At 40.4% G+C, this 24,471-nt stretch overlaps 1 protein-coding gene across 9 annotated transcripts in view; it reads right to left on the bottom strand.

The window, feature by feature from the left end:
• COG3 (component of oligomeric golgi complex 3) overlaps positions 1-24,471 on the bottom strand; it is a 90,066-nt gene that overhangs the window by 41,501 nt on the left and 24,094 nt on the right. For all 9 annotated transcript variants that reach the window (XR_004965737.1, XR_004965736.1, XM_036297157.1 and 6 more), the window contains 8 exons: positions 20,723-20,815; positions 19,759-19,884; positions 17,575-17,655; positions 15,840-15,883; positions 14,346-14,472; positions 13,652-13,743; positions 11,987-12,126; positions 10,084-10,244 (listed from right to left, as the gene is read on the bottom strand). Coding sequence is in view for 7 of the 9 variants with exons in the window: in XM_036297157.1 (XP_036153050.1) it covers positions 10,084-10,244; positions 11,987-12,126; positions 13,652-13,743; positions 14,346-14,472; positions 15,840-15,883; positions 17,575-17,655; positions 19,759-19,884; positions 20,723-20,815 (864 nt within the window). In the remaining 2 variants the exon portion in view is untranslated. The remainder of the gene's footprint in view (positions 1-10,083; positions 10,245-11,986; positions 12,127-13,651; positions 13,744-14,345; positions 14,473-15,839; positions 15,884-17,574; positions 17,656-19,758; positions 19,885-20,722; positions 20,816-24,471) is intronic.

Below are 24,471 nucleotides of genomic sequence, written 5' to 3'. Positions count from 1 at the left end.
AAACAGTAAAGATGATCCTGGATCACCTTGTAAAGGGTGTCCCAAAACTCAACGCAATAAGTAATTTTGATAGAAACCACAGGTTTATAATTAAAAATTGTAAATGTTTTATTGATTCATAAAGTATACAGTATAGGGTTATGTATGAAATAGCAAACTGGATTATCATGTCGCGACAGCGAGCACCATTAACTGTTATTGCCTGAGCAGTCGCGTCGAAGCAGTTCGTGAGAGTGTTGCTGAGAGTCCAGGGACATCATTTCGGCACTGTGGTCAAGAATTGGACATTTCGCCCTGACCGGTTTGGCTCAGTGGATAGCGCATCAGCCTGCATACTGAAGGTTCCCGGGTTCGATTCCAGTCAAGGGCATGTACCTTGGTTGCAGGCACATCCCCAGTAGGGGGTGTGCAGGAGGCAGCTGATCGAGGTTTCTCTCTCATCGATGTTTCTAACTCTCTATCCCTCTCCCTTCCTCTCTGTAAAAAAATCAATAAAATATATTTTTTTTAAAAAAAGAATTGGACATTTCAAGAAGCTCTCTACAGCGTATTCTAACGAAAGATTTGCATCTTCATGCTTACAAAGTTCAATTGACTCAAGAACTGAAGCCTACTGACCACGCACAGCGAATAGAGTTCGTTGAATGGATTATGGAACAACAACAAGTGGATGCTGATTTTTCAAACAAAATCATCTTCAGCAATGAGGCTCATTTTCATCTTGATGGCTTGGTTAATCGACAAAATTATCGCATTTGGGGTTCAGAAAATCCACGAGTGATTGTTGAGAAACAAATGCATCCACAACATGTCACTGTTTGGTGCAGATTTTGGGCTGGAGGCATCATCGGACCATTCTGCTTCGAAAATGTGGCTGCTCAGGCAATAACAGTTAATGGTGCTCGCTATTGCAACATGATATTCCAGTTTGCTATTCTATACATAACCCTATACTGTATACTTTATAAATCAATAAAAAATTTACAATTTTTAATTATAAACCTGTGTTTTCTATCAAAATTACTTCTTGTGTGAATTTTGGGACATCCTTTAGTACGAGGAAATAAGAAAGTGCTCAAAAAAAAAAAAAAAAAAGAAAGAAAAAAGAAACACTATATTGAAGGGATATGTCAAAGCAACATAGGAACCAACTAAAAGGGCTCCTGCTATAGCGATCAGACAAGACAACGAAATAAAAGGCATCCAAATTGAAAAAGAAGTAAAACTGCCCTTATTCGCAGATGACATGATACTATACATACAAAACCCCAAAGACTCCATCAAAAAACTACTAGACCTAATGAATTCGGCAATGTAGCAGGATACAAAATTAACACCCAGAAAACTATGGCCTTTTTGTACACCAATAATGAACTCACAGAAAGCGAAACGAAAAAAACAATCCCATTTACCACTGCACCAAAAAAATTAAGATACCATGGAATAAACTTAACTGAGGAGGTAAAAGACCTATACTCAAAAAACTACAGAACATTAATAAAAAGATATAGAGGAAGACATAAACAAATGGAAGAACATACCATGTTCATGGATTGGTAGAATCAACATCATTAAAATGTCCATACTACCCAAAGCAATCTACAGATTCAATGCAATCTCCATTAAAATGCCAATGGCATATTTCAAAGATCTAGAACAAACTCTCCAAAAATTCATTGGGAATAAAAAAAGGCCCCGAATAGCCACGCAATCCTGAGACAGAAGAACAAAGTTGGAGGGATCACAATACCAGATATCAAGTAATATTACCAAGCCACGGTTCTCAAAACTGCCTGATACTGGCACAAGAACAGACATATAGACCAATGGAACAGAGCAGAGAACCCAGAAATTGACCCAAGCCATTATTCTCAATTAATATTTGACAAAGGAGGCAAGAGCATACAATGGAATCTAGATAGTCTTTTCAATAAATGGTGCTGGGAAATTTGGTCAGATACATGCAAAAAATGAAACTAGATCACCAACTTACACCATACACAAAAACAAACTCAAAATGGCTAAAGGACTTAAACGTAAGACAGGAAACCATAAAAATCCTACAAGAGTCCATAGGCAGCAAAATAGAAGACATATATTAATGCAATATCTTTAAAGACACAGTTCCTAGGCCCCGGCCATGGTCAGCAAACTACGGCTCGCGAGCCACATGCGGCTCTTTGGCCCCTTGAGTGTGGCTCTTCCTAAGCCTCAGGAGTACCCTAATTAAGTTAATAACAATGTACCTACACCTATATAGTTTAAGTTTAAAAAATTTGGCTCTCAAAAGAAATTTCAATCGTCATACTGTTGCCGACCACTGTTAGGGTAATGGAGACTAAGGTGAAAATAAACAAATGGGACTACATAAAAATAAAAAGCTTCTGCACAGCAAAAGAAACCATCAACAAAACAACAAGAAAGCCCATTGCATGGGAGAACATATTTGCCAATGATATTTCCCCATAAGGGTTTACTCTCCAAAATTTACAGAGAACTCATACAACTTAACAAAAGGAAGATAAATGATCCAATCAAAAATGGGCAAAGGATCTAAATAGACACTTTTCAAAAGAGGACAAACAGAAGGTCAGGAGACATATGAAAGCATGCTCAAAGTCACTAATCATCTGAGAGATGCAAATCAAAACAACAATGAGATACCATCTCACACCTGTCAGAATGGCTATCATCAACAAATCAACAAGCAATAAGTGCTGGTGAGGATGTGGAGAAAAAGGAACCCTCCTGCACTGCTGGTGGGAATGCAGACTGATGCAGCCACTGTGGAAGACAGTATGGAGTTTCCTCAAAAAGTTAAAAATGGAACTCCCATTTGACCCAGTGATCCCACTTCTAGGACTATATCCCAAGAAAACAAACACCAATCAGAAAGGATATATGCACCCCTTGTTCATAACAGCACAATTTACTATAGCTAAGATTTGGAAACAGCCTAAGTGCCCATCAGCAGATGAGTGGATTAAAAAACTGTGGTACATCTACACAATGGAATACTATGCCGCTATAAAAAAAAAGGAACTTCTACCATTTGCAACATCATAGATGGAACTGGAGAGCATTATGCTAAGCGAAATAAACAAGTTGGAGAAAGATAAATATCACATGATCTCACTCATATGTGGGATATAATGATCAACATAATTTGATGAACAAGAATAGATCCAGAGACAAAGAGCGGGGGCGGGGGGGGGGGGGGGGGGGGAGGGGTTAGAAAGCAACCGAAGGACTTGTATGCATGCATATTAGCATAACCAATGGACACAGACAATGGGGCGGTCAATTGGGGAAAAAGGAGACTTATGTAAAACTTTAGTCAATAAAAAAAAGAGGGAGGGGGGCTCCCAATGACCAAAAATGGAACTATTTAAGCAACAAAATAAAGTAGCAGTGGACTATAATATAAAAATAAAATGCATACCCATGAGTCCATACTGATATCACGTGATTGAATAAATACATACATATCCCTTGCAGAAAAATTCCAAATAATTTTTATATAGATACTTTGCCCTCCAGAGCATAACGCCCCACTCCTTAAGTAGGCCTGCACAGAAAGCTCCCTTCCAAAGAGCAGCGGTTGCCAAACTTTCAGACCGACTACCGGTTGGCGACCGTTGCCAAAGAGAACAGTATGACAAAGGAGGAAAAAGAGTAACTTTCCAGTGGAACCTGACAACACTATCTCAGCCAGGTGGTCATGGTCAATGTCTACAGTTGATAAGTCATGTTGATAGTATTTACCCTTGATAGGATGTGTTGAAAATGGAACTTCACCTCTATGATTTTCCTCTGAAAAACCTGTAATCAGTCTAATCATGAGGAAAACATCAGATAAATTCCAATAGAGGAGCACCTACAAAATACTCAAGTTCTCCCCAAAACTGTGAAAAAGTCATCAAAAACAAAGAAAGTCTGAGAAACTGTCGCAGCCAAGAGTAGCCTAAGAAGATATGAAAAATAAATGTAACATGGTATTATAACTGGGATACTGGAACAGAAAAAGACATTAGATAAAAACTAAGGAAATCTGAATAACTATGGATTTTAGTTAATACCAATGTATTATTTATTACTGGTTCATTAACTGTCGAATGTACCACACTAATGTAAAATGTTAATTAACAGAGTAAAATGGGTGTAGGTATACTGAAACTCTATGTAGTATCTTCTCAATTTTTATATAAATCTAAAACTGTTCTAGCCCTAGATGGTTTGGCTCATATAGAGCATCAGCCTGAGGACTGAAGGGTCCCGGGTTCAATTCTGGTCAAGGGCACATGTACGGGTTGCACACTCGATCCCCAGAAGAGGGTGTGCAGGAGACAGCCAAGCAATGAGTCTCTCTCATCATTGCTGTTTCTATCCTCTCCCTCTCCTTTCCTCTCTAAAATCAATAAAAATAAAATTTTAAAAAGATAAAATTGTTAAAAAAAATAAAACTGTTCTAAAAAAATAAAATATATTTTAAAAAAGAAGAGAAAATCAGGATGTGTGACATCCAGGAGAAGCCGTCTAAAGAGAAAAAGGATAATAACATTTGACAACATAACAACAGAGGCTACTACCACTTGGTAACAAAAGGTATGCTGATAAATATGGGATACACTTAGGAAGAAAGAGACTTTAATGTACTTCTCATAGACAAATCCATTTCAGGCTATCAACACTCCTGATATAAACCAATGATAATTAAGAAAGGGTAGTTTATAAATGTAGCAAACTTAGATTACATTTTTTAAAATATGTTAAAAACATGTGATGACTTAGCAAAATTATTTCAAGGGACATTTTCAAACTCACTAGCACCAAAATTTCCTTCGGAAGCTTTCAAATAAAGTAACCAAGCTACTGATAACCTTAATTCTACTGCTTTTTAAAATGTATTTTACTTTAAATATTTTTTCAAACAAACTAGACCAAATAATTTGTTTTAATAAGTTATGAAATAGTTACCTTCTTATAGATTAAGGGAACCTATGAGGACAACTCCCTTCAAATAAATTTTAATCCCAAAAAGCAGACAATCAAATCTCACCTTTACCAAAAAGCCAAATGTCTTTTTTTTCTTTATTTTTAAAAATTTATCTTTCTTGTTGAGAGTATTACAGATGTCCCCTTTTTATTCCCCACAAACCCCCTTCCACCCCACCCTCACCCCTCGCCAGGCCTTCACTGTACTATTGTCTGTGTCCATGGGTTATGTATATAAATTATTTGGTTAATCTCTCCCTACCCACCCACCCACCCACCCCCACCTACCCTCTGAGATTTGTCAGTGTGTTCCATGTTTCTATGTCTCTGGATCTATTTTGCTCATCAGTTTATTTTGTTCATTAGATTCCACGTAAATAACTCAAACTCATAGAAACAGAGAATAGATAGGCTGCCAGGGTGGGGGGGCAGGTGATGGGAAAAATGAGGGAAGATAATCAAAGGGTAAAAAATTCCAGTGGTAAGATAAGTAAATTCTGGGGATCTAATGTATAGCATGGTAACTATTAATCAATTATACTGTATTTTATATCTAGAAGCTGCTAAGATAAATCTTAAAAGTTCTCTCCACACACACAAAAAAAATATTTGTTACTATGTGAGGTGATGGATGTGTTAACTAACCTTATTATGGTAAACAGTTCACACTGCATACATATATCAAATAATTATGTTGTACACTTTAAATTTATACAATGTTATATGTCAACTAGAGGCCCGGTGCACAAAAATTTGTGCACTCGTGGGGGGAGAGAGGGGTCCCTCAGCCCGGCCTGTGCCCTCTCGCAGTCTGGGACCCCTCGGGAGATAACGACCTGCTGGCTTAGGCCTGCTCCTGGGTGGCAGAGGGCAGGCCAAATCCCTAGGTGCAGCCCCTGGTCGGGCTCAGAGCAGGGCCGATTGGGGAGTTGGGGCGCCGCCCCATCATGCACAGAGCAGGGCGATCGGGAGGTTGTGATGCCACCCTCAGTCACGCTCAGGGTAGGGCTGATTGGGGGGTTGGGGCACCGCCCCGTCATACTCAAGGCAGGGTCAATGGGGAGGTTGCAGCGCCACCCCGTCACGCACAGAACAGGGCCAATCAGGGGGTTGGGGCACTGCCCCGTCACTCACAGAGCAGGGCCCATGAGGGGGGTTGGGGCTCTGTACCCTGTCACGCACAGAGCAGGGCCAATCAGGGGGTTGGGGTGCTGCCCCCTGTCACGCATAGAGCAGGGCCAATCAGGGGGTTGGGGCGCCGCCACTCTCACACTCAGGGCAGGGCCGATGGGGAGGTTATGGCTCTACCCCATCACACACAGAGCAGGGAACGTGGGGTGGGGGGGTTGGGGCACCGCACCGTCACACACAGAGCAGGGCCAATCAGGGGGTTGGGACGCCGCACCCTGTCACACACAGAGCCTCAGGGCGATCAGGGGGTTGGGGAGCTCCCCGCTATCAGGCACAGAGCAGGGCTGACCAGTGGGTTGGGGCGCCTTCCCCTGTCACGAACAGAGCAGGGTGGATAGGGCGGTTGTGGCCCCGCCCCCTGTCACACACAGAGCCCCAGGGCAATCAGGGGGTTTGGGCGCTGCCCCCTGTCATGCTGATCCCAGTGCTGGGAGGCTTCGTGGCTCCGCTGATCCTGGTGCCGGGAGGCCTCGCGGCTCCGCTGATCCCGGTGCTGGGAGACATATTACCCTTTTACTATATAGGGTAGAGGCCTGGTGCATGGGTGGGGGCTGGCTGGTTTGCCCTGAAGGGTGTCCTGGATCAGGGTGGGGGTCCCCACTGGGGTGCCTGGCCAGTCTGGGTGAGGGGCTGAGGGCTGTTTTCAGGCTGGGGGTGACTGAAGCTCCCAACCGCTTTTTTTCTTTATTTCATTTTTATTCTGGGCCAGCTTTAGCTTTGAGGCTTGGCTCCAGCTCTTAGGCCTCCGCTGCTGAAAGTAGGTTTCTGGCCTTTGCTTACAATGTTGCGATCCTGCTGGCTGAAGCCCGGCAGACTAAAGCAGGTTTCTGGGGTTTTGTTTAGCTTCTATATTTGTTACATAGTTGCTTAGAGTTGCAGCTCAGAGGCCTGCAGCGGCAGGCGGGGAACGTTGGTTTCCTCCGTCACTGAAGCAAGCAAGCCTCATGTTAGTTTCAAGCTGCCTGGCTGCCGGCCGCCATCTTGGCTGGCAGTTAATTTGCATATTGCCCTGATTAGCCAATGGGAAGGGTAGCAGTCGTCCAATTACCATGTTTCTCTTTTATTAGATAGGATTATCCTATCTAATAATAGACAAACATGGTAATTAACCGTACCTCTGACACACTTCCCATTGGCTAATCAGGGCGATATGCAAATTAACTGCCAACCAAGATGGTGGCCAGCAGCCAGGCAGCTGAAGCGAACAGGAGGCTTGCTTACTCCAGTGATGGAGGAAGCCAAGGTTCCCCGCCTGCCTGCCAGCCTCTGAGCTTGCACTCTAAGAAACAATGTTGCAATTATAGAAGCTAAACAAACCCCATGCTTTCAGCCAGTCGGCCGAGCTGGAGTTGCAACAGTGTTTCAATTATAAAAGCCAAACAAACCAGATACCTGCTTTCAGCAGCCGAGGTCTCAGAGTTGGAGCAGAGCCTCAGACTAAAGCCGGCTCTCAGCTCCAGTGACAGCCATAGAAGGTAAATAAATCCCAAAATAAAAAAAATTAAAATTAAAAAAGGAGAGGCTGGGAGCTTGTAACCCGCCAGCCTGAAAACAGCCCTCAGCCCCTCACCCAGACTGGCCAGGGACCCCAGTGGGGACCCCCACCCTGAAGGGGTGTGACCAGCTGCAAACAGCCATTATCCCCTCATCCAGGCTGGCCAGGCACCCAAGCGGGACCCCCCACCCTGATCCGGGACACCCTTCAGGGCAAACCAGCTGGCCCCCACCCATGCAACAGGCCTCTATCCTATATAGTAAAAGGGTATTCTGCCTCCCAGCACTGGGATCAGCGGAGCCGCGAGGCCTCCCGAACCCAGGATCAGCAGAGCCGCGAGGCCTCCCGGCATTGGGATCAGCGGAGCCAGGAGGCCTCCTGGCACTGGGATCAGTGGAGTAGCAAGGCCTCACTGCCCCTCTGTCAAGCGGGGCCGCGAGGCCTCTAGGCACCGGGATCAGCGGAGCAGTGAGGCCTCACTGCCCCGGTGTCAAGCGGAGCCGCGAGGCCTCCCAGCACTGGGATCGGCGGAGCCGCGAGGCCTGCTGGCCCCTGGAGCAGCGTGACAGGGGCCAGTGCCCCAACCTCCCCATGAGCCCTGCACTGTGTGTGACAGGGTGGAGCCGCAACCTCCCCATCAGCCCTACCCTGAGCGTGACTGGGGGTGGCATCACAACCTCCCAATCCGCCCTGCTCTGTGCATGACGGGGCGACGCCCCAACTCCCCAATCGGCCCTGCTCTGAGCCCGACCAGGGGCTGCACCTAGGGATTGGGCCTGCCCTCTACCACCCGGGAGCAGGCCTAAGCCAGCAGGTCGTTATCTCCCAAGGGGTCCCAGACTGTGATAGGGCACAAGTGGGGCTGAGGGACACACACACCCCCCCAGTGCACAAATTTTTGTGCACCGGGCCTCTAGTCCTATATAAAAGCCTAATATGCAAATTGTCCCCTTGGGTGGTCATCTGGCAGGGAGTTCGACCACTCACTATGACGTGCGCTGACCACCAGGAGGGCAGCGCGGAACATGGCGGGCGTCAGCGACGTGGTACTGGCAGCAGGTGACAGTGGCGGCACTGCTGGCCCCAATGGGCCCTGACGAGAGCACAGCGGGATGGTGGAGCAGGCGAGTGGGTGGCACAAGGTCAAGGCAGGTGTAAGCATGGGGCCTAATGGCCCCACCGATCACCTGGCAGACAGCGACCAGTGGCAGGGGGCAGGCAAAAGGGGTAGGGCCACTGCCTGGCTCCTAGGCACTTAGGGAGCCAGGTGGGCGGGGAGACCCTGGCCCCAACTGATCGTCCCACAGGCGGGATGGTGGAGTAGGTGAGGGGGCGGTGCCAGGCCAAGGCGGGGTACCAGGTGGGCTACAAGGCTGCGAGGCTGGGGGCACGAGCTGGGGCCCAATCTCCGCAGGCCACCCTGAGGGACCCCACTTGTGCATTAATTCGTGCACCAGGCCTCTAATATCTCAATAAAGCTGGAAAACATTAAAATTTAACTTTAACTGATGAGTTGAATACTTTACTCATGGACTTTCAATCAAATGTTGTTTTTAAATATTTCAAAGGTTAAACAATAACAGCTACTGTCTACTATATGACTACTAAGTTAAGGGCTTTCCAGACATTATCTCTACTCTCACAACCCTCCATGGTCAGTACTATTACGCCTATTTTACAAATAATGAAACATATACATTGAAGCTAAGTAACAAATACTGATAGAGCTAGAATTTGAACCTAGATCTCTCTGAGTCTACAGTTCCCCCATGCCAGGCAAATGGCAACATTAATGGGCAAAATCTCTAGTCTAAGGAGATTGGCTCATAAGTAAAATCTTCAAATCTATAGCTGACAGTATCTGATTGTATAGAGTGGGGCAAAAGTAGGTTTACAGTTAGTTATTCATTTGGCCAATAAGTAATAATACAATAAATAAGAATATAAGAATAAACCCTATTTCGCATACTCACAACTGTAAACCTACTTTTGCCCCATCCTGCATATCTTAGTAGGATATATTTTAAGGACAAAAAGAAGTACAAAAATCTTGAATTCAGTAAGTTTGTTGTTAGTTATGGTATTGGTGGTATAATACTGAAACTGTTTTTTGTGTATGTTGTAACTGCCCTCCCCTGCAGGCCTGATTGCCCACAACTGCCCTCCCCTGCTGGCCATCTTGTGGCAGCCATCTTGTGATGACGTGAGGGCGGCCATCCTGTGATGGCCATCTTCTGTAGCCATCTTGTGATGATGTCACGCGAGGGCATTGCGCCACCTAGGCTTTTATTATATAGGATGATTTTGTGGCAGGTTTATCTTGATTTTACATTTTGAGAACTTAAAAGAAAAATCCTGGAAATAGTGAAGAGGTAGGGATGAGATCAGTAAGGAGAACCCACCTCCATCATTACTAACTTATCAGGATATGCCAGATCTCCAGGAGCCGGCTTGTAGCCAATGATGTCTGTCTGAATGTAGATGTGCGTTCTGTAGACGAGCCGCTCTTGTACATCTTCCAACATCTGCTTTACTCCAGCTGCAAATGCCCCTAGTTGTTCAGCTGATTTAAAAAAAAGTACAATCACCCATTCTTTCAGATTTAGAAAAATACTTTCTTTAAATGAGTAAATATATTACTAAATTGTCTAGTAACAGTATGAACCACTTTTGCTTCATGGCCTGAGGTTATATATATCTACTCTATTTCGGTGTGACTCAATGACCTTAAAAATTTAATAAATGTCTTTCAATTTCCTTAAATTTACAATTGGGAAATAACTTTGCCCTTGCATCTTCTTCCTGGGACTCTGTGAAATTATTTCTATTATTAATATGTATGAATAATAAAATCTGACTTTTAAAGTGTTTTGTACTTTTTAAGTTATCTCATACAGCTTCAGACCAATCCTAAGAGATAGCTAAGCCAACTTATTAATTGGGTTATCATCCCCATTTTACAAATAAATTGGGTCCCACAGATATTAAATGACTTGTTAATATTTTCACAAAGAAAAATGATTTAAAAATAAAATTAGATATGATTTTATATAGAATTTCTTCATTTCTAAGATGCCATCAATGTTAAGACACACCAGTAATTCAGTAACAGCTTCCCAATGCTGGGGAGTTGAAGACACTGCACAATCATATAAATATTCACATTAATTTTAAAAATCATCTTTAATTCAGAAGCATTAAAATGTAAGAAAATGCCCTCCTTAATTTCAAATGCATAAAAGAAACTGCAAAACTGTTATTCTCTGGAGCATTTGATCTTGCTTGCCAGCATATGTTATGTTTGGCTCAAATAAACTAATAAAAAAAGTTCAAAAAAATGAGAACATGTATGTCTTTGAATGAAGTAAATACAGTAGAATAAGAAACTTTGGAAGAGTGACAAACCTCCAGTGTCTCCTAAGGAAAGTCAAATAATTTCTGCCAGTAAAATGATTACTTGAAGGGTATTTTTTTAAAGGTACCTATGTATCATTAGGAAAATCGTTTGACAAATCAAATAAATATTGAGGAGTGTATCACATGTATAAAACAAATCTGTTTTAGAGAATAGCTTTATATATATATATATAATTTCAAAAAGATGAATCATTATTATGTATATGCTGAAATAATTCCTGTTTTTTAATCAAGAATATACAATATAGCCCTGACCGTTGCTGCGCAGTGGTTAGAGCATCAGCCCTCGCACCAAAAGGTCGAGGGTTTGATTCCCGGTCAGGGGCACATTCCTGGGTGAGTGCAAAAGGCAGCAAATCAATGTCTCTCTCTCACATCTCTCTTTCTCACCTCTCTCTCTCTCTCTCTCTCTCTCTCACTCTCTCTCTCTCTCTCTCCTTCTCCTCCTCCTCCTCCTCCTCCTCCTCCTCCTCCTCTCTCTCCTTTCCCCCCTCCCTCCCACTCTCTAGAAAATCGATGATGGGGGGGGGGGGGACAGTATACAATATAGTCAATTTATGTATTCTGGTAACTGTGTACTAAAAATGCATAAACCAAAGCTGAGGTCCGTTCTCTCTGGATTTCAGTTGCCAGAAAGTAACGTAACTATAATTATTTTATGACTAATTTTGTTCAGATTTTAAAATGCTCTCCCCATTCAATTTGTACATTTAGTCACAGAATAAGGTATATCTTAATTCAGAAAGAGATAAGGCATCAGCCCAGGCTTCAAAAATATTAAGTTTATATAGGTAGAAAGGTACAGGGAGAAAGAACTAATCTTTCTCAAATTCACTGAGCCACAGATATAAAAGGCCTTTGAAATTATCACTCTTACTTATCATTTACCATTGTTCTGTACATGATCTTCCAGCACCTCATTTTTAAGAATCCCACAAAGTTCTGAGAGCGTCTCTAAGTGAATAACATGAATGATCAATGGCCTGAAGACATCATACAATGACACACACAGTTTCTCCAAAAGTTCACTAAAATAAAGAAAACATGGTTTAGTAGCAATCTTTCCAGTTTAAAAGACATTTTTTATTATTTCCATTCCATAAACTTAGTAAAAAATCTACTAGGAAATAATATGGGGAACATTATATAATGAAGATGAAAGGCTGAAAATAATTCTGTAAAGTGCTATTTTAAAAGCCAAGAATCAGCCCTAACCGGTTTGGCTCAGTGGATAGAGCGTCGGCCTGAGGACTGAAGGGTCCCAGGTTCAATTCCGGTCAAGGGCATGTACCTTGGTTGCGGGCACATACCCAGTAGGGAGTGTGCAGGAGACAACTGATTGATGTTTCTCTCTTATCGATATTTCTAACTATCCCTCTCCCTTCCTCTCTGTAAAAAATCAATAAAATATATTTTAAAAATAAAAAATAAATAAAAGCCAAGAATCAATAAACAATGAGCAATCAATTCAAATTAGCTGCCTCCAGCCAAATGTCAATTTATTACAACTTTTACTTATTTCAGTAATAACTTTGTATATGTCCCTTCAAACACAATAAAAAGTAATCAGTAGACTTAATCCTTTTATATTCTACATCACTGTGAATCAAATGATAACATTTTCCCCAGGAAAGATACATGCAGAATTCTTGAATAACTTGCAGATTCAGATTAACAAAACTCAAAGTACTCTGGACATGCAAGTATTTTGACAAAAACATTTGAAAAGAAAAAACTATGTTGTCTACATTATTCATATTGTCAACAGTATTCTTCTACATGCAGTATTTCATCAAAAGTGATCAACCCAGACTAACTGGTTTGGCTCAATGGATAGAGCGCCAGCCTGCAGACTGAAGGGTCCCAGGTTCGAGTCCAGTCAAGGACATATACCTTGGTTGCGGACACATCCCCAGTAGGGAGTGTGCAGGAGGCAGCTAAATTAATGTTTCTCTCTTATCAATGTTTCTAACTCTCTATGCCCCTCTCCCTTTCTCTCTGTTAAAAAAAAAAAAAAAAAAAAAAGTGATCAACCCAATCAAAACGGTACAATACACTTGTCTCTTCACCATTATAAGGATCACAGTCTTGGACTCTTTATAGCAGTCCAAACTGCCAATAAGAAGAAACCGAAAGTTAGTAACAGTGGATCGGAAAGACACTTTGGGAAAACTTTTTAAAAAGGATATTAAGTAGTGTCTGTATTTTTAAGTGTCTTTCATTAGTTAGAAACACAGAATTTTTTAACTGGAAGGATTTATTTACTTGGTGGAGATAAAGGGATCCCAAGACTTAGTTCTCTATATAGGATTCTTACTATCATAACATACTATCTCCATAATTATAACAATATGAAAGCATGTTGGCCTTTAAATTACATATTCATCTTAAAATAAATAAACACTGTCCCACTCGACAGTATTCTGTTCACACACCCACAAAAGTTAAACACTCTGCAGTTAATTTAAGAATACTCCCATGTAATAATAAGCCATTATGATCATTAGCAAATTAAATCTTAAAAACAAGAGTTAAACTCTGTGTACTACCTACTCTAATTTTGATGTTGGTTTTGTGAAAAATTCATTGTAAAGTTGGTGCTCATCCTGGCACACATGGACCATAAAGGCACAGCCACTGCGAATCTGTAGGAAACAAATACACACCACCTACAGTTAAAGACACATAACAATTCTAGCATTCATGAAGTAAAGCAAGTATTTTATTGAAAAAGAGATTATGCATATATATTCATATAACAAGTTACTTAAGCACAGAAAATTAATGGTTTTCAATAGCTGACTGCATAATGTAAATATGGATGATTTTTATTTTCTTCATTATGCATTTTCTAAACTTTTGACAATGAAAATAAATTACTTTTCTAGTTGAATAGGGGGTACTTAAAAAGAATCTTTATGTACTTTTTTAATAGTATAAATTAAAATCACACTCAAGAGAAAAGCACTTGTGCAGCAAAAGCTAAGATAAATCCACAAACTTGAAACTTCATCTTTCTAGGAACAATACTTGTTTGTGAATCTTCATAGGTCAAAAAATACATCAAAATGAGAATATTTTGCCAAGTTGAATGCTAATTACAACCTAGATTTGTCATAACTGAAAGAAAAATTCTCTAAGTTTGTATCTATGGAAAACAAAACTTATTTAGCCAAATATAGCTTCTAAGGTATCAAAATATTTCAGAGGAAGGGTTAATATTAAACCAAAACAAGCAGAAACTTACCAAGGCACAATGATCTCTGTTATTCTGGCTGGTTAACTCTGTTACAGTACAAGTAATACTAGGCCCCAAAAGGAGCTCCCGCTGATCAAGGTAACACTGGTGGATGTCATTTAGCAATTGTTGGTATCTGATGAAAAACAAATGAGATGGGTATAAATTTTTGATTTCAGATATATAAATTAAATCTGACCTTAAGTCCCAGATTAGGTTGCCAAACCTCTAATGCTATAAGGTCACCTCTCATTTGCCCACATTAAATACTAGAAATATTTATCTATACTAATAATCTATACTAATAAAAGGGTAATACGCTAATTAGACTGGACATCCTTCCGGACAAAGTCACGGTGGCAAGGGCCAAGGCAGAGGTGGTAGAGGTGATCAGGCCAGCAAGGGGGAGCAGTTAGGGGGCGATCAGGCCGGCAGGGGGGAGCAGTTAGGGGGCAATCAGGCCGGCAGGGTAGGGCAGTTAGGGGGCAATCAGGCCAGCATGGGAACAGTTAGGGGGTAATCAGGCCAGCAAAGGAGCAGTTAAGAGGAGATCAGGCTGGCAGGGGAGCAGTTAGGTGGCAATCAGGCCGGCAGGGGAGGGCAGTTAGGGGCGATCAGACTGGCAGGCAGAGGTGGTGAGTGGCCATCAGGCAGGCAGGCCGGCAAGTGGTTAGAACAAGTGTTCCCAGATGGTGAGAGAGATGTCTGACTGTGGGATCAGGCCTAAACCAGCAGTCAGACATCCCCAAGGGGTCCCAGATTGAAGAGGGTGCAGGCTGGGCTGAGGGACACCACCACCACCCCACCACCCCTGCCATGCATGAATTTCGTGCACCAGACCTCTGGTGTGTGTATATATATAAAAAGATACACAAAATAAACTGTGGTGTCATGACCTTTATCATTTTGTTTTTTAAACAAAATATGAGCGTGTATTCAATTTGTAAATTAAATTCTCTAACCTTGGAGTTTAAACCTTTATTTTTTAATGAAAGATATATCTTCCAAAAGGAAACATCTTAAATCTACCCAAATGAAAAGAAAATCCTACTATGTGGAAAAAGAGATGTCTTGATGAAATGTACAGCATAGCAATAATACTTAATGATATTACACTGCATATTTAAAAGTTGCTAAGAGAGTAAATCTTAAAAGTTTTCATCACAAGAAAAACATTAATTTTGTAACTATGCATGGTAATGGATGTTATCTAGACTTATAGTGATGACATATTGAATCATTGCGTTGTATTAGTATACCTAAAGCTAGTAAGTTGTATATCATTATTCCTCAATAAAAATAAGTAAATAAATAAATAAATAAACAGGGAGTGTGCCTTGAACACTCACTATATCAGGCCTCCAACCCTGCTCCCCACAATAAGGGATGTGCTACAAGAAGAAGCTTGTGTAGTACGCAAGGTAATTGTTCAGAAAATTACATAATAGACTGGGGGAAATAGAAGAAGGTAATTTGGAAACTGAAGAACATCTAGGTACTCACTCAGGTATTTTTTCAGATCGCTGTTCTATTTGTTCAATAAGAGTCTGCAGAATTAAAAAAAAACACATTAAAAATCTATCTGTTTTAGTTATGGACTACTAACTACTTTCTGATTATAACACATGCTATTAGAAAATCTGTAAATTCAAAAAAGTTGAAACATAAATATCACCTGTAATACCATAAAATAATCAGTTAATATTTTAGAATATTCTTTCCGTTTTTTTGTATACACATACTATAGTTACTATGTTTTTCTTTTTTTTAATCCTCACTGAGGATATTTTTCCCATTGATTTTTAGACAGAGTAGAAGGGAGGGAGCAGGTAAAGGGGCAGAGAGAGAAACATCATTTGGTTGCCTCCTGCACGGGATCAAACCTACAACCCAGGACCCAGGTACATGCCTTTGACAGGGAATCAAACCCGGGACCCTTTGGTTGACACTCCAACCACTGACCCACAATGGCCACGACTATATTTTTCTTTTTAAACAAAACTGGAATTATACTACATATCCAGCTTTATACACTGCTTTTAAAAAAATTAACTGTATTTCAAAACATTTTCCTATGATTAAATAATTTTCATTATCAGATGAAAATGTAAAAAGAAAGCCTTAGCATAATGCCTAGGTATCTAGCAAACACTCAGTGAATCATCATTATAAATATTATTTAAAACATTTGTTTAGCCCTATCCGGTTTGGCTCAGTCAGTGAATAGAGCGTCGGCCTGCGGACTGAAGGGTCCTGGGTTCAATTACGGTCAAGGGCAATTATCTGGGTTACGGGCTCGATCCCCAGGTTATGGGGCGTGCAGGAGGCAGCTGATCAATGACTCTCTCTCATCATTGATATTTCTCTCTCTCTCTCTCTTCCTCTCTGAAATCAATAAAAAAATATTTTAATGAAAAACAAAAAAAAATTTGTTTAATGACTACATAATATCCCCTTGGGTAGATGTAATGGATGTTATCTAGACTTACAGTGATGACATATTGAATGGTTGACATAAATCAACCATTCTTCTACTGTCAGACATCTTGGCCAGTGGTTAAGAGCTCTGGGTCTAGAGAAAAACTGAAGGGTCTGAGTGCCACCTCCGCAGTTGCTGTTTTGAGCCCAGGAGAGCTGGTTCACTTCTCTGAGATTCCACTTTCTACCACATAAAGCTGATATACTAATAGTTACCTACTATGCAGTGGGGAACCCCCAACACTGGGTCATAAGAGATAAATATTTTTTATAGGCCCAAAATATTTTTGAGAAACTGCTTTACATCCCTATTAGCAGTATTGCCTATCTCATTAAATCCTCAAAACCACTATTATACCTTAACCTCCCAGTTTCTAACAGACAAAAAAAAAAAAAAATGCCACCTAACCTTAAATTGGATGTATTCTCCACTGAAGCTAAACACGAGCTTATTTATTAACCATTTGTATTTTCTATAAGTAATCAATCCCCTCCAATCCACTATAAATCTGAATAGTTTAAGCTCAAATATCTCCTTCATCTAGAAACATTCCCTAAGCATCTCAGGAGGTGTTTCCTGCTCTGTGGTCTAAAGGCACTCTAAGATAATGCAATGTAATGTGGAAAGACAATACCTACCTTTCTTTCATTTATGTTCATTTTCCTGGTTATAAGCAAAGGGCCTAACATACAGTAGTACTTCAAAAGGGCAGGCTAAATAAATTTCCTACCACTATCCCATTTATAACAACAGACTTACTCTGACTTTGGGAGCAGCAGTTCGAAATTTCACATAAAATAGTGTGAAAGCATTGTCTGCATTAGGTACAGATGAAGGATCCTACAGAAACATGGGGAAGGATAGAGAAGGAAGATAATTAGCAAACAAATAAGTATTCAGAAAATGTGATGCACATCATTTCAAATAGCTACTTCTTGGCCTATACACCAACCGAAAGTTTAAAGAGAAAAATCTCAGAGAGAGATTAGTATTATTATTACTACAAATGAGAAATAATTATGAGGAACCATCATCTCTCTTTTATAAAACTTACCCATGTTACATGAATTTTTGGCAGTAAAGAGACCTGAATTCAGCTTCATACTCAGTTATTTACTGAGGTAGGACATTAGCCAAATTACTTAACCTCTCTGAGATTCAAAGCATCCATTAAATGGTAATAACCTATACTCATAAAGTCGTAATGCAGCTCAATAGTAAGCACTATGCATAGCAGGTAATAATACTTATTAGGTATTAGTTTCCAAAACTTATTAAAAATTTTACAAAATAGGACAACATAAATTGATGAACAAAATTAGATCCAAAGACATGGAAGCATGAACAGACTGTCAAACCTCAGAGGGAAGGCAAGGGAGGGTGGGCATGGGTAGGAAGAGCTCAACCAATGAACTTGTATGCATATATGCATAACCCAGGAACACACACAGGCAATAGGGTGGTGAAGGCCTGGGGTCGGGGGTGGGGGTGGGCTGGGAGAGGTCATTGGGGGAAAAGGGAAACATATGTAATACTTTCAACAATAAAGATTTAAAAATTTGTAATTTAATTAAAATTTTAAAAAATAAAAAAATAAATTTACAAAATAGAAAAATTATATAGTCTGGCTGTTATCTTAGCTAAGGTCAATATGAAGAATAAAAATGCAACCCAAAAATCAGTGGCTTTTAAACTCAAAGGTCAGAAGATATTCAATGTTCTTTAAAAAAAACTTAAAAAATAAAATGCATAATCTTTCAGGTTTTCTTTTCTTAGTAAACAAATGACCATTCTAGCTAGCTCCACTCTTATTTTCTAACTCAACACTCTAATTTCCCACCTAGCATCTACTACAATCTGCAAATGAATTAATTTGTTTGTTTCCTTCTTTACTGATTTATCTCCTGAAATAAGCTCCATGAGTGCAGGGACCTTGTTAGCTCCTTTTTCACTACTGTATAATTCCTAGAACAATGCAAAGCATTTAGGGCAGTGGTTCTCAACCTGTGGGTCGCGACCCCTTTGGGGGTCAAACGACCCTTTCACAGGGGTCGCCTAAGACCATCGGAAAACACACATATAATTACATATTGTTTTTGTGATTAATCACTATGCTTTAATTATGTTCAATTTGTAACAATGAAATTGGGGGTCACCACAACATGAGGAACTGTATTAAAGGGTCGCTGCGTTAGGAAGGTTGAGAACCACTGATTTAAGAGGTACTCAATAAAAATACATTTGCTAAACATAGAAAATTTAATTATCTACCAGATGTAAAGAAAAAAATTTCAAATTATCCATCATATGTAATCCCACCACTCAAATAGAACCACTTTTATTATTTTGGCATATTTCCTTCCAATATTTTCATAAAAAGATAAAATATTTTAAGTGACAAATAGTTTGAACACTTATTATTTATCATTAGTACTGAATAGCTCCCAGGCTGTTATATATTCTTTGAAAATAAGACTCTGCAGAACAGATACAATACAACCACTTTTCCCATTATAAATAAAACTGCAATGCTGCCCTAGCTGGTTGGCTCAGTGGGTAGGCCTGTGGACTGAAGGGTCCCAGGTTCAATTCTGGTCAAGAACACATGCCCAACACAAATGTAATACCTTAATAAACAAAGAAAGAAAAATAAATAAAAATTTAAAAAAGAACACATGCCCAGGTTGCAGGCTCGATCCCCAGTAGAGGGCATGCAGGAGGCGGGCGGATCAATCATCAGTGATGTTTCTCTCTCTCTTTCCCTCTCCTTTCCTCTCTGGAATCAGTAAAAATGTATACTTAAAAAAAAAAAAAACTTCAATGCATATTCTTATTTAACAAACAGTAAACAATGTTTTGGATTTACTAAGTACTACTCTCAGACTAAGATTATAGAAGATAAATTAATCAAAAACAAACCAAAAACCTCACCAGTTAACTCACCCTTTTTAATAACTGACTTGTGAGGTTCTGTAGTGTGTTCACAGTGTATGTCTTCATGAGGTGCAAAGCTTTAGAAAGACATTGCCTAAACTTCAGTAAATATACAGGATAATCTTTAAAATTTGGCTGTAAATAAAAAGAAAAGATTTACAAAGAGGAAACAAATGTTGACAAAGCAAACTTTCAATGAAAACCAAAACGTCCTTTATGTAAAGCTATATATGAAACTCTAAAAAAGGACTTATGCAAATTAAAAGTTTCATGAAGACAAATATTGTGACTGTCTTGGTCACAGCCAAGTCCCCTGTGCCTGGCACAAATAGGGGCTCAATAAATATTAGTAGTTTTTAGCAAAATATATTTTCAGTACTCCATAGACTTCAAGGCTAATATGTCAGACTCAACTAGAAAAAGAATATGAGTTGGGAGAAATAAATACAGCTATAAATAAATCCTTGGGTAATAATATCTAGCACAACAGAAATTCATGAGCCTGAAAATTGCTCATTCTTTCAGATGGGATAAAGCTGTGTCAGTCAGAACCTCATTCTATCCAGTGATGGCAAACCTATGACACGCGAACTCATCTTTTTGGTTGATTTTTCTTTGTTAAATGGCATTTAAATATATAAAATAAATATCAAAAATATAAATCTTTGTTTTACTATGGTTGCAAATATCAAAAAATTTCTATGTGTGACATGGCACCAGAGTTAAGCAAGGGTTTTTCAAAATGCTGGCATGCCGAGCTCAAAAGGTTCGCCATCACTCCAAGGGCTGCCTCAGCAGCTGAATGTACTTCTTACATCACTCTCAATAATGACTAAGAATTTACCACAGTTTTTCTTCAAGAACATTAGAGATATTTTTTCCCTTCAGAAGAAATAATTACTTTATAGCCTAAGAAGCAAATTAATAGGGTTGCTAAGGTTTCTTAAAAAAACACAGAAATAACATAACTTACATGACATGAGATATATGTTATACAGTCATCTAACTTGGCCAGCATAGGTATAAATCCTTCACTATTCACAGACAATGTAGGAGAATTCAATTTCTTTAAGGAAAAAGAAAAGACCTTAATTAATAAAAATATATGTAGGCAAAAATTAATTTAAAAATTATGTATTAGAATTAGCATATCTCCCTTTAGTATATAACACAGTTATACTAATGTCTTTACTTTTTTTTTTTTAGTATAATTTTATTGACTTAAGAGAGGAAGGGAGAGGGAGGGAGGGAGGGAGGGAGAGAGAGAGAGAGAGAGAGAGAGAAACATCAATGATGATAGAGAATCATTGATCAGCTCCCTCCTGTATGCCCACACCAGGGATCAAGCCTAAGTTGAAACACTGGCTATTTTCCCAAGGTTAAAGGATTAAGTAGCAGTCAGTCATACTATCTTTAGTAGTCATACTATGAAAGTAAAATATAATACATATAACTAAAATATAAGTAAGCATATAAGTAATAATATTAACAATATAAGTGTAAGTATAGGTAATATATATGTGTGAAATTTAACACTTAACATAATATATAAGATTATAAGAGATCAACCAAAGGACTTGTATGCATGCATATAAGCATAACCAATGGACATAAGACTCTGGGGGATAAGGGAAGCCAGGGGATTGTCAAGGGCAGGGGAAAAAAAGGAGACATATGTAATACTCTTTGTAATACTTTAAGCAATTAAAAAAAAAGATTATATATTAAAACATAAAGCAATCCTATCTAATAATAGACAAACATGGTAATTGACTGTACCTTTGCTATGCCTCCCATTGGCTAATCAGTGCAATATGCAAATTAGCCGCCAACAAAGATGGTGGCTAATTTGCATACTGCGGGCAGGGCAGGGCAGCGCGAGCCATCAGCACGCCACCATCCAGGGCAGGCCCGCCCCCAGGAGCCGTCCCGGCTTGCTGCCAGGGACCCCATCGGCGGTTCCCGGGAGGCAAGGCAGCCCCACCCCAGAGGCCTCCAGGAGCCGGCCCCGCCTTGCCGCCGGGGACCCAATCATTGGCGGGTCCTGAGCGGCAAGGCAGCCCTGACCCAGAAGCCGCCTAATATGGTAGTAACTCTATCAGTAAGCACTCTAAAAGTCAGTGGCATAAATGCACCAATTAAAAGACAGATTATGAGGGTGAATCAAAAACAAAACCCACTTTAAATATAAAGACACATATAGATTAAAAGTAAATGAATTAAGCTGCAGCCTGTTTTGCTCAGTGGATAGAGCATTAGCCCATGGACTGAAGGGTCCCAGGTTCGATTCCAGTCAAGGGCATGTACCTCAGTTGCTGGCTTGATCCCCAGTCCCTATCAGAGCATGTGCAGGAGGCAACCAATCAATGTGTCTCTCCCTTTCCCTTCACTCTCTCTAAAATTCAATGGAAAAATATCCTTAGGTGAAGATTAACAAAAACAAAGTAAATGGATTAAGTCACATTAAAGAGATTATAAGAAAAATATATTCCAAATTTTGTTAGTTATATAATGGTTATGTTTAAATTACTAACACCTAAGAAATTGGGTGAAGGGTACATATAATATGCTGTAGTATTTTATAGGTTTTTTTTTACATGTATGAGATTATTTCAAATTAAAATATTAAAAAATTAAAAGTTAATAAAATATTAATTGAAATGTGTATGCATTACATGAAAAATCTCCTAATTGCTTCTAGCATAATTTATTAAATTGTGCTAAAATTTACAAGGGTTCAATTAAAAAATACCTTAATTCTAAATGATATAATAGAAAATATATAATAGTGCAGTTATAAGCACTTATCTGAAAATAAAAATTTAAAGAAGTGAATTTAAAGAAGGGATTAGCCAAAGAAAATATATGCACAACCCATGGACACAGACAACAGTATGGTGATGGCCAGAGAGAAGTGGGGGGCAAGAGCTGGGTAGAAGGGGCAGAAGGGAGGAAGAGGAAATAGGGACAACCTATATAATAATAATAAAAGGCTAATATGCACATTGACTGAACGGCAGAATGACTGGTTGCTATGATGTGCACTGGCCACCAGGGGGCAGACACTCAATGCAGGAGCTGCCCCCTGGTGGTCAGTGCACTTCCATATGGGGAGTGCCACTCAGCCAGAAGCTGGCTCATGGCTGGCCAGCACAGTGGTGGTGGCAGGAGCCTCTCCCACCTCCATGGCAGCACTAAGAATGTCCAACTAATGGTTTAGACCTGATCCCTTGGGGGCCTAAGCCTTTACTCGGACATCCCCTGAGGGCTCCCTGGCTGCCAGAAGGATGTCTGACTGCAAGCTTAGGCCTGATCCCCTGGGGAGTGGGCCTAAGTCGACAGGTGGACATCCCCCAAGGGGTCCTGAACTGTGAATGGGCGCAGGCCGTGCTGAGGGACACTCCCTGAGTGCACAAATTTTTGTGCACCAGGCCTCTAGTATATATATAATATACAATATGTAATAATATAAATATATAATCTATACCAGCCATGGGCAAACTATGGCCCGCAGGCCGGATCCGGCCCGTTTGAAATGAATAAAACTAAAAAAAAAAAGAGACCGTACCCTTTTATGTAATGATGTTTACTTTGAATTTATATTAGTTCACACAAACACTCCATCCATGCTTTTGTTCCGGCCCTCCGGTCCAGTTTAAGAGCCCATTGTGGCCCTCGAGTCAAAAAGTTTGCCCACCCCTGATCTATACAATAAAAGCCTAAATGACCATTATGACAGAACGACCAGAACGACCAGTCACTATGATGTGCACTGACCAGGGGGCAGATGTTCAACACAGGAGCTGCCCCTTGGTGGTCAGTGCACTCCCACAGGAGAGTGCCACTCAGCCAGAAACCGGGCTCACAGCTGGCGAGTACAGCGGTGGTGGTGGGAGCCTCTCCCACCTCCACAGCAGCACTAAGGAGCAGGGAGCTGAGTGGTAAGGAGCAGCGAGCAGGCGGGTGGTAAGGAGCAAGGTGTCCCAGACTGCGAGAGGGATGTCTGCTTGCAAGAGGGTGTAGGCCAGGCTGAGGGAACCCCCCATCCCCGCCATGAGTACACAAATTTCATGCACCAGGCCTCTAGTATAAATATACTAGTGGCGCAGTGCACAAAATTCATGCACATTAAAAGGGAATTAGAGGAAATATTTTAATATTGCTATTTGCCCTTTTTCTATAATAGAAGTGTCAGAGATGAAAGAAAATTACTAAAATGTATAAGAAAATCTCCCTCCTGTCAGACTCTGGGGCACACCACAGGACCCAGAGTCAAGTCCCCACCCACCCGTATGTGCCTTAAAATCACGTGAGACCCAGACCTGGCCAGCCCCACCCCCGTCAAGCCCTATAGGGGGGAAGCATAGCCTCAGGTCCTCCGGCACTGGGCAGAGGGCGGAGCCTCAGGTCCCCCAGCCCAGCCTCAGGTACCCTGGCCCCAACCATTTGCATATTAGCTCTTTATTATATAGGATATAAAATGTAAGTAAAACCAGCCAATTATTTCTTATCTCGATATACAAATAGCTTGGCAATGAACCATTTCCCATTCTATTCCATTGTTAACTGACTACTAGTTTTACTTCTATCTTTTAGTAAATTATCATTATGATTAATTTAATATTTAAATAACATACTGTGATTATAGTTATGATTATTTTATGAACCAGAAATATCATTTACACAGCAGTCTTTATTGAGACTATTACTTTGGGATTAAAA

This window comes from Myotis myotis, unplaced genomic scaffold, assembly GCF_014108235.1.
Source record: "Myotis myotis isolate mMyoMyo1 unplaced genomic scaffold, mMyoMyo1.p scaffold_m19_p_3, whole genome shotgun sequence".
In the NCBI taxonomy this organism is placed as follows: domain Eukaryota; kingdom Metazoa; phylum Chordata; class Mammalia; order Chiroptera; family Vespertilionidae; genus Myotis; species Myotis myotis.
This window is presented reverse-complemented; position numbering and strand designations above follow the sequence as displayed.